This window comes from Balaenoptera musculus, chromosome 2, assembly GCF_009873245.2.
Source record: "Balaenoptera musculus isolate JJ_BM4_2016_0621 chromosome 2, mBalMus1.pri.v3, whole genome shotgun sequence".
Taxonomy (NCBI): domain Eukaryota; kingdom Metazoa; phylum Chordata; class Mammalia; order Artiodactyla; family Balaenopteridae; genus Balaenoptera; species Balaenoptera musculus.
The window spans coordinates 30,229,877-30,249,661 of NC_045786.1; the positions used below are offsets into that span (position 1 = coordinate 30,229,877).

General features: G+C 55.1%; 1 protein-coding gene across 4 annotated transcripts in view; it reads right to left on the minus strand.

Moving 5' to 3' along the window:
• Window positions 1-19,785, minus strand: part of PCSK6 (proprotein convertase subtilisin/kexin type 6) — a 191,837-nt gene that overhangs the window by 7,155 nt on the left and 164,897 nt on the right. For 2 of the 4 annotated variants that reach the window (XM_036844928.1, XM_036844927.1), the window contains exons 14-19: window positions 15,797-15,976; window positions 15,613-15,651; window positions 9,982-10,084; window positions 8,845-9,041; window positions 6,947-7,034; window positions 4,109-4,212 (exon numbers count right to left, since the gene is read on the minus strand). In XM_036844928.1, coding sequence (XP_036700823.1) covers window positions 4,109-4,212; window positions 6,947-7,034; window positions 8,845-9,041; window positions 9,982-10,084; window positions 15,613-15,651; window positions 15,797-15,976 — 711 coding nt within the window. The remainder of the gene's footprint in view (window positions 1-4,108; window positions 4,213-6,946; window positions 7,035-8,844; window positions 9,042-9,981; window positions 10,085-15,612; window positions 15,652-15,796; window positions 15,977-19,785) is intronic. The other 2 variants (XM_036844929.1, XM_036844930.1) reach the window with 2 other exon arrangements.

Genomic DNA, 19,785 nt, shown 5'->3' on the forward strand with positions numbered 1-19,785 from the left:
GGTGCGGGAAAAGCAGCAGAGGTCAGGGACTGCCCACCTGCCCATCACGTGTCCCAGACCTGCTGCAGCACCTGTGAGATCCAGGTCCTATTCAGACGCCCCAAGGCCACCACACAGCTAGATTCACCCAGGTGCCACTGTGCGTCTGCACTGGGCCCTCCTCGCCACTCCTGGGAGGTGGGCCTCACGCCCACATCTCACGGATGGGGACATGGAGGCTGTACCAAGCTCAGCACACCTCTGGCTGCCCGGGCCGCGTTCATCGGCCCTGAGGCCAGGTGCCTCCTTTCCCAACAGGCCTGGGCCCGATTTCGGCTAGGGCAGCCACAGGTAGCTCTGAGTGCTCAAAATGTGGCCTGGCCAAACATACTTACACACTGGATTTCAGAGACATAGTTAAAAAAAAATGTGAAATAGCTCGTTGATTTTTAAAATATTGATTACATGTAGAAATGATAGTATTTAGATACACGGGGTTAAATAAGATGTTATAATTATTTTCACCTGTTTCTTGAGGGAACTTAAAGCTGCATCAGTAGCTCACATCGTATTTCTAGTGGACAGAACTTGGTGTAAGAATACGTGGGAAAAGGGAAAGAAGAGGTTTGGGGGCCTGGGGTTGACAGGTATTTGGTGTGAAGGATCAGGACTCTTTCAACAGAGAAAAAACAACTAAGGGCTTATGGGGTGAGGCGTGGGGACCAGAAAAGGCAAAAGCTCTGAATGAAGGATCAAGAGTCGTGAAGGAAAATCTGCAGCTCAGTCAAGAGGACTCATCAGCCTGGGCAGGCAGTGGCCCAGAGTGAAGAAACCGTGCTGTCCATCTGTCTGTCTGCCCATCTGTTCATTCATTCAGGCCAACAACAAGTCAGCGCTGGGTGTGCACTCTGTGTCAGAGTCCCCAAGGAGCATCAGAGAGGCAGCGAGGTGGCCACTGGCTGACGGCTTAGAGGACTGAACTCGGGGAGAAACCATCTCAGATGCTCACGGAGACCACAGCCCCTCCTTAGACCTCCCCCCACTGTGGTCTTGTCTCGGCTTGAGGCCTGACAGCTGAGGCAGAGGTGTCCGGCCATCTTCCTGGAGTGACTTCTGGACCTACTGGGGGCCTCTGGGCTGCGTCATGGGAGGACTCCTTTGCAGACAGGGGTCTGCAGGGCGGCTCTGCCAGCCCCGATACTTGGTACTCTGGCAGCTGGTTTCTCCTTTCAGAACCATAGCTTCCAGCTTGGAAGGGGATTCTGAGCTCACCCAGGACTGAGCGTGAGGCAGAAGCGGGAGCCCTTGGGGTTCCAGGGCCTTCATGAGGAGTAGCTGCCCACCCGCCTGGGGTCTCCACGGGGGTGTCCTCCTTCTGTTGCTGCAACGCAGTGGGAGAGCCGCCCCACAAATGCGTCCGGTTTATGTCCTTCTGGATGGACAGCTGCTCTTGTGCCACCAACCCCCATCACTTATCTGCAGGGAGCATCTGGTGTTGGTGCCCCACACAAACCCCATCACCCATGTCCTACTGCCTGGGCCGCCAGGGTCCCCAGTACCTAAGGAGCTTCTGCAATGGGAAAGAACACTCATTCCTGTTTGTTCCTAGTTTAATGCTCAATTTGCTAAACTTAAAAGCGGATGAAACTCAGCTGGGGTTAGAAGACGAGAAAGCCCTGGGATGGGCGGAGGCGACGGTCCCATGACAACGTGAAGGTGCTCAGTGCTGCTGAGGCGTGCACTTCAAAATGGTAGGTTTTATGTTCTGGATCTTTTAGCACGATGACAAAAGCTGAGTCAACAAAAATCTCCTAGAGCAACTATTTTCACTACCACTAAAAACTGTGAACTTTGTAACTCAAAGTCTCTCAGGGATTCCATTTAGTCACAAGGCTTTGCAGGCGTCAGACACTTGAAAAGCGGACACAGATCATAAAAATCGTAGCAAAACGGGTGATGCTTAGGCAGGATCCACTGCATCATTTGTGGGGCCCAGGACAAAGTGAAAACGCAGGGCCCTTATTCAAAAGGCAGGAAAAACGTGCTATGAAGGGTGCTAAGATACAAAATGTGTTCCTTTCTTCTGCCATCTCTCTCTTGACCTGTCATGGTGTTTTTTATCTGCTATTTCATGTCGTGCTTCCCTGGGTGAGGACCGGCCCTCATGCCCCTCAACTCCACACACATGTGCCCCACTGGCCGCTAGCCACTGACCCACGCGCCACGCCCTGCCGACCGGGTCCCCTGCACCCACCCAAGGCAGATGGGTTCCCCAAGGGATCACATCCTCTGTGCCAGAGGCTCTGGGTACCTGGACCAGGATGGGAAGAGGCTTATTCCTATTGAGTCAACACTGAGTGTCCCAAGGTACTGCTGGCCTGAGGTGGGGACAGATGCCACCGTGCTCCATGCTGTACTCGTGCCTAACCACGACCCTCCCCACACTGCACCCAGGCCCCTCACAGGCGGGGAGCAGCAGTGGTCATGGAGTGGGAGCTGGGAGGGGAGGACCAGGTGGCCTAGGCCTCCAGGGGTTCCCGACAGGGACCGTGACAGGCAGTGAGAAGCCTTCAGCGCCGGAAGTGGGTGGGGTCCCTGTCCCAGCAGCGGCTGGGGTGGATGCACACGTCCCAGAGCATAGAGGGAACCTGGGCAGGCGGGTGTGGGGAGCAGGGGAGACCCCTGGACAGCCTGACCCCTCAAGTGACAAAGAGGTCGCTGGACTGGGTGAGAGAACCCACAGCGACTATAAAGCTGTTTGCCAGCAGGCAGTGTGGGGATGCAGAGAAATGAAACCACATTGAATAATTGAAATCAAAAGCATTATAAAGCCACACGCCTGAATTTTATGGATTCAAGTGACTATGAAATTTAAATAAGTGACATCGGCGATGCTCTTAATCAACCTGGGCTAAACAATGAGTCAAAGAAACAGAATGAAAATGACAGGCAACAAGGCAAACGCTAGGAAAGGCTGCTGGGCCCCTGCCTTTTGGGGGGTTGTCCCAGGAGGGGGCCCCAGCAAGGCACATCTTCCAAAGGCCTTGAGAGTGCTGGTCTTGGCCATGGCATGTCCACTTCTGGTCCAGGGTCAAGGGCCCCTTGACATGGGCTCACGTGGCCACACTGGGACGACTGCCCCATCCTGCCATGCATCCTGGGACCCATGTTACGGCATCAGTGACCTAGCAGAGACCTAATTCTTACATTGTCACTGCAGCAAAAACTCAACCTGATGTGGGTTTCTTAGAACAAGGACCAAAGCGCTGGGTCAGGAAGGAGGGTCAAGAGGAGAAGATTCAATCAGAAATATATATGAGCCCACAAGCTCAGAATGTGCTACAATATCCTGGTGCCAACAACTCTGCAGCACGAAACCCAACAAGACAATCATTCTCTGCGATTCTGCGTAAAAACTGTGCCTGGAAGGCAGCTGTGCTATCATCTCTGTGGGAAATTACAATACACATAATATTGTTTACAGAGATCTTTTCCTCTTTTGAGTAAAATGTTCAAAATAGGGAAGATAGGTACAAGGAACTAAGGCTATGTTTTAAAAAGCCTTCTTCCTTCACCACGGGAACTTGCCCAGCCTCTCCCCGATGCATCATGAACCCCCGGCACTGCTACCCTGAGGCAAGGGCTGGGTTCCACGCAAGAGCTCACGAGCAGTTAGTATCCCTGCCCGGCCTGAAAGCATCCCCTACCTGGCTGGGCTCCTGACACCGGGAAGCCCAGGCTGCTCCAAGTGGGCCCTTGTGGTTTTTCTTTCTTTTTTTTTTTTTTTCAATTATAAAAATTGTGGTAAAATGTACATAACATACAATTGACCATACTAACCATTTAAGCATACAGTTCAGTGGCATTAAGTACATTCATATTGTTATGCAAGCATCACCACCATCCACCCATCCCCAGAACTTTTTTATCTTCCCAAGCTGAACCTCTGTACCCATTAATCACTATCCCCCTTTCCCCTCTCCCAGCCCCTGGTAGGGCCTCTGGGATTTAATGCTGCAACACCCACGAAAGCCCATAAGTCCTAGGGCTTTCTGGGTTTCCAGGTAGTCAGCCCACCGGCCTGGGGAACTCGGGCTCCAAGTGTGGCCCCCGCAGGCCGTGAACTCACCCACACAGGTCTGGCAGGTGGGATGGCATTCCCCGCACCTGATCAGCTCAGAGTCAAAGTAGGTGCCTGGCTCACAGTCTGGAATGCAGCTGCCCCGTGCAAGGCTGTTGAAAAGAAAAAAAAGGCACTCTTTTATATCCTTTCCAAAGCTCTAATTCAATTATGATTTGCCCTCAAATGCCTTTCATGAGAGGAACTGAAAGTTGCTAAAGCACAGCTCTTGGCGTCACTTAAGGTTCTGAACTAATGAAAGCGGCAAAGCTGTCCGGCAGCATCTCGAGTCCGGCTGGAAGGGACACCCAGGCCTGGAAGCAGAGTCTCCGCCTTCTGGTGGCCGGTGGTCCCGAAGCTCCTTCCCAAAGCCCCGTGGCCTCAGCCCCTGTGCGGGAGGCCATGCCCTCCACGCCTTCTGTGCTCTCCTGCTCTGTGACACCTTCTCTTCACTGACACCAATCACACTAGAACCCAGGGCCCACAAGGAGAACTCGAGCACGGGTGGGTCACCCCACTGGCTCGGTCTCACTGGGCGCAGCCCTGGGTGAAGCCTTGGCATCTGTGATGCGTGAGGGGGGTTGGCGGCAAGACTGACCCTGAGTCCCAGTGGGCTCCTGCCTCGCCCTTGCTGGAAGCCTTCTGTGCTTCACAATGAACCTGAGATAAAATCCGCTCCTGGGACCTAGCAGCCCTGCCTGCTGTGGCTCCGGCCTTCCTCCCTCACCTCGCTCGGCCAGGCAGCGAGCGCATGGCTTCTGGAGCAGACCCTCTGCCCCTTCCCAGCTGTGCAGCCCCGGCCCCGGGCAGGCCAGCCAATCTTCCTGCCCCTCCGTCCCCTCAGCTGTCCGTCAAGGCTCCTGCGTGGTCAGGTTGCTTTGAGGACAGAACCCTGGCAGGTGTCGGGCACCCAGCAGTGTGAGTGGGTGTTGGCGGCCATGGCCGCTTCAGTTCCCAAGCTCACTGCTGCACATGCGGTAGATGGATCTGCTGCCTGACACATCAAACACGTGCCCCAGGGTCTGTGAGATCCAGAGGCTCCTGCGCTTGGTGGGGGGACGTCGGTGGGGCTGAAAGCATCTCTGTATCAAGGCGGAGGCCGACCCCAGGGCTCCCTCTCGTCCCGGCCCCCAGGCCACTGCACCAGCTGTTCAGTCAAGTCTTTACTAACGGATGTTCCCAGCCTGAAGAGATGGACGCACGGCTTGGCCGCCCTCACTGCTTCAGTGTGACCGATGATTTGAAGCCACAGCTAAAGGGGATATTGGGCAATAAAAGGAAGCTTTCTGTGGATTACGGCTGATGATGTTTCAGTGTCCGCAGCCCTCTCTGACTGCTCGTCACGGCTGCACCGCTGCCTCCACCTGGGGGGCTGCTGCCTGAGAGGCATTTTCTCCCCAGGACACAGCTCCTGGCCTGAGCATCTGACCTCCTCTCCCTGACCTGACCCACAGGAGCAGGGACGAGCCCCCCCCGCCCAGCACATCCCCACTGGGAAACAGGCTCCAGGGAGCTGGAAACACAGTGCCTCCCCCTGACACCCTGAGTCTCCGGCCTGGGTGGGGGGCCCTGCGGGAGGGTCCCGCAGCCAAGCTCCCAGGCCCCAGTGGCGGCCAGCTGAACCTCTCCGCCTTTCCCTTCTGGGGCTCCCCTTCCTCCACATGTCGCCCCTCCGCTCCTCATCCTGCCTCGTGAAGCTCCCCGGTTCAGAGAACGGGCATGACGTGTGACTCTGGAGTCCTGTTCCCCTTCCCTCCCCCGACTCCCAGGAGCACGGGGCAGTGGACCCTCTTCTCTCCGATCCCCTGATCTGGAGGGGGTGGGGTGGGCTTGGGGAACCTTAGTCATGCTGCTCCAGGAAACTGTTCCTCTCCCCGTTAGTAAAATGTGAAGAAGAATGCCATATATGTCACATACGTCATAGGTTGCTGTGAAGATTAAATGAGGCAGTATTGGTGAGAGCAGCTGGAGTAAAATGCTTGTTTTCTTCCTTCACTCCTTACTGCAAAAGAATTCAACCCTGTGGGGTTGAATGTGAGGGGAGGGAAGGGGAGGCTGCAGGACCGGCAGCATCCTTGTCCCCTGGGGGCCAGGTAGAAATGCAGAGTCACAGAGCCGCTGGGTCGGCACCTGCATTTTAACAAGAGCCCGGTGATGCCCCCCGGCCCCGCCCCTGCTCACTGCCCTCGCTGACCCGTCCCTTTCTTCCTTAAAGTGCAAACCCCGGTTCAAGGCTGGATCGCGGGAGGGTCCACAGCACAATTTCGAACAGAATGATTTCTAAGCTCCTAGATGGTAACTTCAAGGAACAAGTAATGTATACTTGGTGGCAGTAAACAGGCTACACCAACATCCCAAAATATTCCAGTAAAAAATCATTAGCTCGGTAAGATGCTTTTAAAGGAGACGTGGGCTGAGCTTGGTGGAGCCGGGCAAACCAGGAATCTACAGAGTATCTCCAGGGAGCAAGCCCCCTCCTCCCTTCCCTCAGTCATCCAGACTGGGAAGGAAACTGGAGTGAGTGGGGCTCGGTGCCTAAGAAAGGGAGCTCCGTGCTTCGTTAGAACTCCCCACCCTTCCAGCCGCCAGCCCTACTTTCTATGAGAGGATCCACTCTCGCTCTTACCAATTCTCCAAATGTTGTTCCCCATCCTCTGACTTTCTATCATAAACAGCAATCTCTAAGTGGAAATCTGATTTTGACTCGGAATCTGTATCCTGAAAGGCTTTGGGCCTCTGAAATTTTAGCTTTTAGGAAAAGGTGGCACACACTTGGTACATCAATGACAGACACTTGTACCAGCATATACCCACGGCCGCGCCTCAGGTCTGAAGGGAGGGTCTTACCTGAATCCTTCTTTACAGACAGTACATTTCTCTGGTTCATCCATGCACTTTTTACAGCTTGGGTGGCATTTAAGGCAGTTTTTCTGATCTGGAGAAAAATAAGAGGAGGAAAAGAGAAGAGGTGGGAAGAGTGGATGTGGATCAAACCTGGGTAAACGAGACTCGGGTGTTTCAAAGCAGGGTTGATGGAACAGCCATCACCGGCGTTGTCTCCAGACGGGTGACATGGTGACCGACCGCCAGAGGCATGTGGAGACCGCGTGCCCAGGTGTCAGATCACAGGCCTCGCACCTCTTTTCTGGAGTGAAGTCCTCACACGACCTTGAGGCTTGGAGGTGGGCGCTTTCCAGAGGAGACGTGCTCTAGTCCTGCATCTTCCCCCGGGACTGGAGCCAGCGGAGCAGAGTTTACCGAGGTGCCAGTCCTCCTAAGTGTGACCGGTGGGGCCTGAGGGTGCCCCTGAGCGACCCCACCCACCCAGGGCCCTCACAGGGGTCTTTACTGACACGTTGGCGGTCACCTGCACAGACATGAATCTCCGACACCCACCACACCTTGCGGGAAGCCCTGGGTCTCGGTGATTACCCAGGTCACTCATCCTGGCACCTGGTCAGCACCACCCTGTGCTTGGGGCCTCCTCCTTGGGGCCCCACAGGTGGCATCACACACACGCTGCAGGGGCTCAGCGAGGGCGTCTGGGGGTGACTGTTGGGGTGACCGAGGTGGCTGGTTCTTGCCCAGGGGTAGGGTGGGGGGTAGGGATGGAGGAGCCTCTGCCCCGAAAACAGGTCTGGTTGCAGCCCAGGGCAGGTGTTTGCAAAGCCTGTGAAACGTGTCTTGCGTGACTCTTTGCATCCCCTCTAAAGAGTGTGGTTATTCCATGGCTTTATATGTCCTTAAGGATTCCCTGGCTCCTTCCCCATAGGAGTGAGAGCAACGCTGTGACGGGACCCCTCCTGCAGGATGCGGGCCAGAGGCGAGCTCTGGGAAGCGCTGCCCCCTCCCTGCACAACGGCCAACACGTCGTCTGAAAACTGTCCTCCATCAATTTAACCCAAGCCCTCTCTTTGGCCTCTTCCAGGCCGAGGTGAGTGTTCAAACCTTGGCATGAGGTCCCGGCCCCAGAGCCCATCCACCCCACTTCCCAGGACAGGTAGGATGGCAGGACCCCTGTGCTGCTCTGAGTTCACTGGGTCATTGCTAGCTGTGGGCCCTCTGGCCTCGCTCGGCTTCACTTCCCCATCTGCAAGGTGAGGAAAGCGTCGCCCCCCTCTTGGGAGTGTGGTCACTATGTAAAGTGCACAAGCAAGACCAACCTGTCCCCCTGAGCCCAGTTATGCCCGGCAGCAGGCTCCTCTTCATTCATGGAGAGCCGCAAACCTCCCCGGCCTTAAACCCCGGTTTCAGCTGAGCGGCTCTTGCTGGGAGGGGCTTTCATCCAGTTTCAATCACCAAAGCCACAAGCCGGTGCTGGGTCCCGCACCCCGCCCAGCGGCCACATCCACTGCTCCAGGAGAGACTGCAGGGCATACCCGGAAGCCTTTCTATTTGGGTGTCTGAAATCGGTCTGAGCCTGAGAGCCACTGGCTCAAGCTACCTCCCTGTCCATCCTGAATAATAGACATTGACCTACAGAAGTGTGACAACCCCAGACTACGGGGGCTCCATTTCTGAGTCACTTTGAACCATCCTGGACAGGTTTGGGTGTGAACTGCTATCCACTACCAGGGTCCGAGGGCTTTGATTTCATCCTCTCTCCCTCCCTCCCGTTAAGGGTCCTTTCTCAGGAGGACAGAGTACACAGGAAGCAGAGGGCGGGGAAAATTCTCCCAGGAGAGGGGACCCCAGTCCAGAGAGGGGCTGACTCCTCATTTCTAGGCCCGGGGACACACACTTACTTTCATCAGCATAAAATCCGGCGGGACAGAAGGTCACACAGGTGTTCACCTCCTGGTGGTGGTAGAACCCGCGGCGGCAAGACAGGCACTGGGTGGGGCCCCGGCCCGAGCAGGTCTCGCATCCCTTGTGGCAGCGGCGGCAGCGGCGGGCTGCCATGTCCCCAAAGTAGCCCAAGGGGCACACGTTCACGCACTTCCTGTGGGAGCAGATCAGGAGAGGACTTTCCTACTGGCCCCAGCCCCACGCCTACCTGGCAGCACGGGGGTCAGGCCGAGGCAGGGCAGCTGGCCAGGAGGGAAATCTTAGCTGCCTCCCCGTCAGCAGACTCTGAGGAAACAAAGGCCCCAGGACGGAGGTAAACCACTAATGCCCCTGAGAAGTTCCTGATGCAGGAGAGGGTTGAGGGCTTGCATGGGAACCTGGGACTCCTGCCCTTTCAAAGTTTCCCCGAGGGGGGCGGGGGCACTCGCAGGTTGTGCTTGGCTTCCTTGGGCAACACCATAACGGTATCTGACTTTTGGAATGTTCAGCTCCGGCAAAACCCCACTGACAGTGCCCACTGGCAGTGAGCGGTCTCCAGGCTGTGTCCAGCCAGCAGAACAAACGTCTTCGCACAGCGCAGGGAGGGTGCGGCTGTGTCTGGGCCCCGAGGACACCGTGAGAGTCCCAGCCGCACCCCTGCCAGAGCCCTGGTGGGTATGTGCTCCCCTGGAGGGCTGCACCCCTGCCCGGGCGCTCAGGGATGGGGGCTCCTCATTCACGGCCGATTGTGCTGACTTTTAGAACAGTACTGGCCCTTAAGATGACATCTGTCTGCAGTTCCCAAGTGGCTGTCATGCTCAATACAACCCATTTTTGTTTAGCAAAATGGAGAGAAAAAAGTTTATAAGCACAGACAAAACAATGCCACGGCCTCTGAGTTCTCTGTCATGGTCACGCGTTATTTATGAGATGAGAATAAAAGGTTACAAAAACATAAAATTCCCAAGCAGTGACCCTCAGGATGATCTCCTTTCCGGGGTGTTTGGTTAATTCCTAAGTATGGTGCCAGGCTGCGGGGGTGGAGAACACAGCTTGGCCACCTTGGCGGGACGCTGGGCGTCTCCAGGACACGCCGGGGCAGCCCAGCCCTTTACCTGCTGGTCTTGACGCTCCCCAGGCTGAAGTGGACACAGTTCAAGCACTGGTCTGCATTGGGGCCATCACAGCCTTTGTCACCACACTCCGGATGGCACACACCTTAAAGAAACAAGCATTTCCTTTCACCCATAGAGATGCTTTCTCAATCACGTCCAGTCTCCTAGGACCCCATGTCCGGGCCTCACAGGCCGCTGCTGGGCCAGAGCACCCACCCCTGCGGGACCCGCCTCAGCTGGGAGCCAAGCCTGGCTCTGGGCTCCAGTGTCAGAGGGTCTGATGACTCGAGACAGGTACGGCCCGAGGACAAGCAGGACAGCCGGTGGTGGGTGAGGACCCGGGTGGGTGAAGACGGGCATTGTGAGGTTCTAGAAGAGCAGCCATGGCGGGGCGGGAGGGGCAGGGGACAGCCTCATGCAGTGTCCTCCCCTGCAGCAGAGATACGATGCTGGACCAGCCACCAACTCTGATTTCCATTGTGAAGGACAGAGCAACGCGATACAGGGCGTTGAGGGCTTGAAGGCGCTAAGGAAACTGCGGCCAAGCAGTGAAGATCCGACAGAAATGAAGCGGGAGAGGCTGGAATAGAATGCGCCATGTCCCTCACACGCGGTGAAGGAGGCAGGTGGGTTTCCATGTCCCTGGTGGGTCTGGGGTGGGCGGGAGCTGAGCCCTTTTCAGCTCCCCTCTCTCTCACCCTCAGAGGGGGGCATCCTGTCTTCCCTCGATCCCCAAATTCTAACTCTGGGAGCCTGTGTGGTGTTGTCAAAGCGACGGAGAAAAATGCGGGAGCTGGGGGACCCCATCGGGCCCCCTGTCCTAGGTCTCCCCTCCACCTGCGCCACGGGGAAGAGCCCAGTTTGACTGGCTCTTGCCCTCAGGCCGGGCGGCCCCTCCACAGGTGTCCTCCTCACCTGGGGGCCAGGGCCGGTGCTGTGCTGGGACCCCCACCTCCCTTGCCCCCCGACGCTCTTCCTCCTCTGGGAGATGGTTCTGGAAAGCCTCCCCGTGTGGGGAGGGAAGGGCCCGGTGGGGCGTTATGAAAGTTTTTGAGTCCTTGGAAGAAAAAACAACCTTCTACAAGGTTTTAGTTGTTGGAGGGGGTGGGGAGTGAGTTCAGAAGCAAAGAAGAGGTGTCTTGCCAGCCACCAGAGTTTCCTGGGGACGTGAGGGAAAGACAAAAGTCCCCATTCTCTGCCACCCACAATGGGTCTTTGCTGAGGGGCACAAAGCCCTCTTCATTCCTCTTTAAAGGGCCTCCAGACCTTCCCAGTGTTAGACTCAGCTGTATTTGGCTTCCCTCCCTGAAGGTTTACCGTTGCTGACATTTCCAAGGTTCTCATTGTGGGTCCCCCCGTGAACCCCTTTCAGAGCCGCGTCCATCCCTGGGGATGCACTAGACGCTCCTTGTGGTCTGGGTGGGGGAGGGCGCTGGGATCGTGCTGGAGCACAAGGTGCCCCCACCCCTTCCCAGGCCCCAGACTCACTCGATTTGGGGATCGATTCTCATTTGACTTGATCCTTGTTCGCCTCATCCCAATCCACTTGTGGGGTCCAGCCCTCCCCGCTGAGCTGGCCTGACACCCCGCCTTCCCCTGCGGTCACCTGTCCCCGAGGCAGGCCTGTCTCACGTGAGAAAGTGAACCACTTCCTAGTCCTAAGGAGAAGTGGGGGGACAGGGAGGAGACGAAGCTCCCCGCGGGCAGGATCTGGTCTAGCGTGTCCACTGCCAACTTCTCAGCACCTGGAAAGGCGTTCAGCACAGGGCAGGCGCTCAATAAATATCTGCTGAGTGGCTGAGGATGAGAGAACGGATGAAAGGAGAGGGGCAGAAACTGGGGAGGCTCAGTGCCCTCCCGTCCACACACAGGACGGGAGGGCCTCGGGGAAAGCCTGGTTCGCGGTGTGTGGACTTCACGGAGCCCCCTCCCTCCGGGGCCTCTCTGTGGGGCAGAGATTAGTCAGGAAGCCAGCGGGAGCCCCATGCAAGGCAGGGACGACCCAACAGCAAGGGCAGCAGGACCCCGCCAGGGCATCTAGGTGATGGCCATGTCCAGCCCTGCTTTGGAGAGCTCGGTAAGAACCACCGCCCCCATTCAGGGTGCTTGGGTCCATATCTGTAAGCACCCTCCCCAGTACGGCTCTCTACCAGATTACCTCGACAAGCCCAATATCGAGACTTATTTCTGCCATGAAACATTCTTTTATTTACTTATTTATTGTTTTGGTCTCGCCTTGCGGCACGTGGGATCTTAGTTCCCCGACCAGGGATCGAACCTGTGCCCCTCTGCAGGGGAGCTCGGAGTTCTAACCACTGGACGGTCAGGGAAGTCCTGAAACTTTCTTGAATTACATCCACCTGCTTGGCCATCTTGTCCCAACGCCACCATCACTTCTAAGAATGCACCTGGGTTTTCTCTGGTACCGCTGTTAACTCATTCTCTGGGTGAGCACATGCTATTCACTGCAATTGTATTTGTGTCTCCTTTTCTTCTTTTCTCAATGAGCCCGAACGTTCCTCAGAGACCCACTACCTTCCCGTCTCACCTCCCAGGGCTCCAGCTACAGGGCAGCATGACCCTCGTGATGAGCCGGCTGGATCACAGCTACTCCCTTCTGCAGGGTGTCAGACTGACACAGGCTTATTTGAAAACTCTACCTTGAATCCTTAGTGGAGCAAATCCAGGATAAAAAACATGCATAAACAAACATTAGAAAGCAACTGGGGAACTCTCGATGGGTTTTGTCATGGGCTTAGACCAATTCCTGGAGGACCAGGCGGATTCAGTAAGTATCACAGTCGTTCTCACCATTCACGCCACCCAAGAGAAGTGCGCTGGGCCCCCTGTGTCACTAAGAGGGCCGAGGTGGGTGCCAGGGTAGAGCTGTCTGCACAGAGACCCCCTCATGGCAGGGCTGGTCTCTTCCTTGAGGGCCTGTGACCGGGGCATGTTACCTAATGCTTTAGCCCGCCTGTTGGGTGAGTGCTGACGTGCCGTGAGTCTGTGACCCACGCAGCCCTGCGGCCTGTGAATCAGCTACCCTGAGCCGTCAGGCCGTTGGGGCAACGTCTCCAGGCAAAGGCTGCCTGGACTCTCGGCTCCCCGCACGGCCCTGCGTGGCCAGGCACCCTGTCCTCAGCCCGTGTGTCCTCCTCTCCTGAAGCCCAGGCTCCCCTCTGTTCTCTCGAGGTCCTGTCCCCCCACTTGTGGCTGCTCTCCGGTAGCAGCCCCAGCCCCTCCCCCTTCCTGCCATCACCCCGGCTCCCTAGCCCACAGCACCTGAGCACCCCAGACCTGCTGGATCAGTCCTGGGGTGGCCTGCCCTGCAACCAAGCATCCTGGGAGAGCTACCGGGGGCCTCGGTCTGTGCTCTCCAGTACTACCCCACCTCCACCCTGCTGCTCTGCAGATGGCTGGGTCCCAGCAGGCTGGCCATCCCTGCAAAGCCCTCTACCTTCAGGACCTCGGCCACTGATGTCTCCCAGGCACCTGACCCCGCCCTTCCTCCAGGCTGAACCCCCAAGCCTCCTGATCTCTTAGCAGCCCCCTAGGTTGCATTTCCACACCCTCATTAACTTTGGGAACCCCAGGCCCCACCACGACCCTGACCCTCCACCCACTCAGCCTCTGGCTGCCTCCCCTGCCCCCATCGCCAGGGGGCGACAGTGGTTGAGAGTGTCCCCTACCCGTGTCCACCTCACAGCTGACCCCTTCACAGGGCAGCTGTCCTGATGGCTCTGGCGAGGCACCTGACACCCCCATGAGCCCCCCCAGGAGCCCCGCTCCCCTTCCGTCCTGGGATCCTTACTGTCCACGGGCGGCTGGACTCCCCTCTCCGCCCCTCACTCACCTCCTCCCCTTTACTCCTTGTCCCGGGGAGAGCTGGCCCTCCACCTGTGTGCCCCCATCACAGCGCTGCTTGGTGCCCCCCGCTGCCCGACGGAGGGTGGGGCCCAGAGCCCCCCACGCACTGTCTGCATGACCAGCTCAATGCCTCCGAGAGGTGTCCCCGGCACGCAGCCACCCCTGCCAGCTCACCCCTCAGCTGTGCGTGAAGCTCCACAGAAAGCATCAACAGGGACTTCCCTGGCGGTGCAGTGGTTAAGAATCCGCGCTCCCAATGCAGGGGGCCCGGGTTCGATTCCTGGTCAGGGAACTAGATCCCACATACGTGCCGCAACTAAGAGTTCGCATGCCACAACTAAGGAGCCCAGCTGCTGGCAACTAAGGAGCCCACGTGCCGCAACGAAGACCAGACGCAACCAAATAAATAAATAAGTAAATAAATATTTAGAAAGTCGTCGAAAATCATCGCCCCACCTCAAAATCTCCCCTGCCCAGCACCCTCTCTTTCTCCCTGGGCTTCTGCACCTGGGCTTGTTTGTCTGTGACTCAGAGGGCTTCCCCCAGGGCACCAACGAGATGCTCCTCCACACTGCTCCCCCACCCCCCCCGAAGCCCTCTCCTCCTCTCCCTCCACGCCACACCCCTCCTGCCCCCTCCCCTCTCTTGCTCTTTCCTGCTGTGACTGGTGCACCCGCCCCACTTGCCCCTGAGATTGCACGGAACTTCCCCAAGTGTCGGAAACACACCTTAGTCCCAGAGACCCCTCTAACCACCTGGGCCAGGCTTGGGAAGGACTGAGTGGCCTGGGCTGCAGAACAGTTAGAGTGAGATTCCAGGACAGTGTGAGGTTAGAGTCATAGCAGATTTTAAGGGAAAAAAAAAAAATCAGTCCTTTATTAATAATTACTGAATCTTGCCACAGTTTATAAATCACAGGGGGAAACAGAGCAGATTAGTCCATACATAATTCAATGCTCCATTTTAAAGGCACGGTAGAAGAAATTTAAAATTGAATCGGCCATAATTTATGCTTGATCTGTATTGGTGGAATTCTCCATTTTGTTACTTTTTTTTTTCAGAAGCTATTAGATAACTCAAAGCATCAATATTCTTAGATCTCACCCATCATTTATCAAGTAGCTGTAACATTTAGCTAAGGAAAATATGCCCAACCAGAAAGGCTCTGTTTCTCACAAATCACTGGGATGGTTCAGGGGGAAAGGAAGAGCTTGCCACCTAGCACGCTGACCAAAACTGCGCCCAGCCCGGCGGCTGGGAACGTCCTTCTGCATGCTGCCCCAGCTCTCAGCGTGGAGCACTGCAGGCCCAGAGCCGAGGGCCACCCTGCAGTGGTGCAGCAGGAGGAAGAGGATTTGCAACGAGGCATCTTTACTTCCCGTGAGAGGCTTGAGCTGCTTCTTGCAGCATCAGTGTCCTCTGACATCAGGTCTGAGACCCTGTGCTGGGTCTTTCTCCCAGTCCCTGGGCTGGTCAAGATCTCCACTGCCAGCAACTCCTGGCTGTGCTCACTCAGCCCAACCATCCTGGGCTCCCGGTAGCACCCTGGTCCTTCCCACATTCTGGTCACAAGGACTGAAAGTGGATGGACTTGGGAGAGGGTCAGGAGGCTGAGACGGAAGACGGGGGCCCCTGAGGAAAAGGGGGCACCCCAGAGGAGTGTCACTAGCCAGGGGGCAAGTCCCCGTTCTGGTTGGGCATAGGGAACCTCTATTCCCGGCCTGGGAAGGTTGGCGAGTACTTACTGGTTTGAAGCATACTTACTGGTCTGTAAAATATTAGGAGAGCCATGGGAGGGAGGAGCTGTGAGTGCAAATTACCATCATTATTACGACTCCCAGGAAAGAGGAAGGCCTACAGCCCTAGCCCCGCCTTCCGCCGGGAACAGCCCGCGTTTTAAGAGCTGCACTGGAAAACCGAGCATCTCCTCTGGCCTCAGGTTCATTACCTGTGTAGTCCTCTTCGTCCTCGGGAACCTCGGCCTGGGATGGCGACAGGGCAGCCTTGGGTGGCTCTGGCTCTGGGGCCGAGAGCTCCAGCATCCGGGAGCGAGACTGATGGGCGCTGAAGGTGGTATAGGGGTGCTGGGCCGTGCCGTACAGGATGAGGCTCCACTCTTTCAATTTCCCTGGAAGGCACCGGACCCAGACTCACCCGAGGGTCAAGAGCCTCCTTTGGGAAGCCCTTGATGCGCTCTGGCCCCTTGGTCTGGCCGGGGGCCTCCGTCACCCACAGAAGTGCCTGGCCCTGCCCGGCTCAGGTCCCCGAGCCCTCCCCCGACAGCAGGGCTCTGAGCCCAGCATCTTCCCCTCCTCGTCACCTGGGGACCAGGAACCCACCTCCTGCCCAGGCCACAGTCTCCGTCTCTGGGTCTCGGCACAGCCTCCCTCCATTGGCCCCCACCCTCATGATGGGCAGCAGCCCCCTCTCCATCTTGGAACATCCAGTGGGTGGATCTGGGGCAGGCGCCTGGCACTCAGCCGTGTCCCATTGTCCCCAGATGTGGTAACTGGGTTACACTGAGGAGTCCTGCTTTTTGGATGTTCCACCCTGGGTCTCGGGCTCCCTCCATCCCAGTTAGTCCAGGGCAGGTGGGCAAGTTTGGCGGGTGGCACAAACCCAAACGTCCGCCGAGGCCGGGCATGGGGAGGACCTCCTCAGAAACAGGTGGATGCCTGGCACCCACGCTGGTCTGGGTGTGGGGGGAGGACAGAGGCTCACGGGAGAGCAGCCGGCTGCACCCGGGGATGGGGCAGGGGCAGCAGGGGGCAGCAGGCGCCCCCCCAACCACCGCCTCCACCAGGGAGCGAGGCCCATGCCGCTCAGTGTCCTCAGGTGAGAACAGAAGGGGAAACCTGGCCTGCAACGTCCAGGCGGGATCCCTGATGTAATAAAGCACACAAGGGCCAGGTTGGACGTGACCATGGGCCATGGGCCGGCTTCCCTTCTCACCACGGTGTGCCCAGCATTTGGGGCTGTGTGACCATGTCGGGGAGGTCACTGCTGTCACTGTCACTCAGGCGAGGGGCTGAAGGCCAGTGTGACCTGCCAGAGGACACGCGGCTCGTGCTAATGGGCACCCCAGCCCCTCAGGGTTTATTGAGAAGAAGATCAACCCAACACGAATCGATTCTGTCCCACGGCGGGGCACAGAGCAGCACTGTTTCCTTCTAACCATCATCCTGGCCAACTAAGGCCCCAGGTCCTGAAAGCCTGCAGCCTCCGAAGCCCCCAGGTCAGGCCCTGCACTGCTCGGGCCTCTCCTGGCCTGGCCAGGATTGAAGGATGTGGGTCCTTCTGTTTAAAAGAACCGTCCTGAGCTGACTGTCTCCTGGGACATGGTCTCCAAAGGGCCGGGCTCTTTCCGTGGCCATTTCCCTAATGCAGTGAGCGATGTTTACATGAGAAGTATTGATACTTCACACGGGTGCAGGTGCAGCAAACACAGGGCCTGTCTATGAACGATCATCCGTTCTCAACTCCCGGGGATCAAATTAAAGCTACATTTCAAAACCACAAAGGCTCTGGACATTTGAACTGCTGAGTGATGAACTGTCATTAAGGGGGAGAATAATAACTACAGGGCAGGGAACAAGGGCTCCGTGAGCTATAATTTGAATCGAGATTTATTTCAATCCTATATGATGTCTCCAAAAACACCCACCAAAGGCCTCATCACTAAAATTAGATTCTTATTTTCGGATAGAGTTTTGGTAGGACAAACAAGAGAAGAGGGGCTGATCCAAGCTTGGGATCGGCACACACCCTGTGTGAGGGGGGAGAACAGAATGAATTCCAAGAAACCAGGGAGCAGATCCTACGAGTTCTCATCACGAGGAAAAAACCCAGTTTTTTTCCTCTTTCCTTGTGTGTGTCTATAAGAGATGATGGATATTAACGAAACTTATTGGGGCAATCATTTCCCAATGTGTGTAAGTCATTATGCTGTATGCCTTACACTTATCAGTGCTACATGTCAATTATATCTCAATAAAGCTGAAAAGAAAAAAAAAAAAATCCAAGAAACCAGCAGTAGGAGCTGTCTTGCGGGAGGGGCCCGGGAGGGGAGGCTGGGGTTCAGGAATGGAAGAGAGACTTCATTTTTATTGTTTTCTCTTCCAGATTGTTTGATTAAAAAAAAAAAAACCGTGGCATATATTATATTACCTTTCACATACATCAATTTTAAAAATTAAGTTTAATTTAAAAATCTAGAAACAAATTGGTTATATGGTCAAGGAAAAAAAAAAACACGAAAAAGCTGTGGTACTCAGGGCTTTTGATTTACATTTCCAAATAATCAACAAATGTGAATGGCTCAAAATCTACAAGTATAAAAGGGAACACAGTGGAAGTCCCCCTTCCAGCTGCTTCCCCATCTCTCTCCACCATCTCTCTCCATGGCAACCGGTTCCCTGTTTCTTGAGCACCCTTCTGGTGGTGTTTTATTCTTATCCAAGCAAATACGAGCACATATTCTGCCCCGTCCCCTTTATCAACACACCTGGGAGCACCTTCTGCACTTTGCTTTTTCCATTAAAATGCATCTTGGTCATCTTTCCATCACTGCATCAGAGAGGTATCGCGTCACTTACTTAACAATCCCCTCTTGAGAGGCATTTAACTTGTTTCCAAATGTTTGCAGTTACAAACAGTGCCATAACTGTGGTCACACGAGGAGGTACCTGTTGAGGTTGGCAGAGCAAGGAGCCTGGAGCTGCACAGTCTGGGTTTGAATCCTGGCTCTGCCACCTACTAGCTGTGTGGCCTTGGGCAAAGTACTTAATCTCTCTGTTCTTCAGTTTCCTCATTTGTAAAGTGGGGATAATAATAATAATATCTACCTCATAGAGTAGCTTGGGGGATTAAATGACTTTAATGATGGTAAGAGATTTAGAACAGTGACTGTCATATGGGAGCTGTTGCACAGAGTTTGTTAAATAAAATCTAAGGAGCATATCATTTCATATGTGTGTAAGTGTATCTGTAGTCTACATTGTTAAAAGTAGAATGATGCGGGGGGAGGGGCAGGGATCAAAAAGGATGTGAATTTGTCATTTTGACAGACATTGTGAAACTGCCCTCCACGGAGTCTGGTCACATCACACCCCTGCCAGGAATATACCAACATACCTGCTTCCTCACAGCCTTGGACGGACAACCTGACAATTCAGAGAAGTTCACTTTGCATTTCTCTTATTGACACAAGAAACTGAGCATCTTTTCAGATGATTAAGAGCTTGACACCTTTCTAATGTGATAAAATTGGAAGCAATTTATAAATTCAGAAATTTGCCAAAAATATTTGCCAGGGGCAAGTGATGAAACTTCTAAGATGCATTAAAAGTGCACTTTTGCCACGTTTGTACCAAAGATTTACAAGTGGACCAAGAAGATGGTTGCTCACACTTGGTTTAAATTTCTGTTCCTTCTCTCCATCCGCAAGAGATATTCACTAGAGCCTCTAAGGGCCCAGGTGCCATGCTGGTGAGTTAGGAGCACAGAAGAAAGAGCGGCAGGGAGACGGCAGGAGGAGGGAAGGAGACCTCCCCTGTCCTAGAAGGTTCTGTGCGGACAACTTGACCTGAGGGTAAGGTTTAGACAGTGGTGATTCTAGAGACATTTTCCTCCTTTTTTTTTGTCCTTAAAGGTGAACATGCTCTTTTTACTTCTACCAAGAGAGTCTCTGGTTTTTTGCCTTCATAAGACATGAAAACAAGTATTCCAGTATATGGCATAATTTGAAGTGCAATTCTCTTTTTAAGTTATTTTTTCCTAGTTATAAAAGAGGGATGATTATTAAATACTGAAACAAATAAAGAAGAAAATAAAAATTACCTCTAACTTGTCTGGCATATTCTCCTCTTGGCTATTTTCTATGCGTGTTTGTTTTTCACATAGTTGAAATCACGCAGGACAGCAATTTCTCTTTCTTCT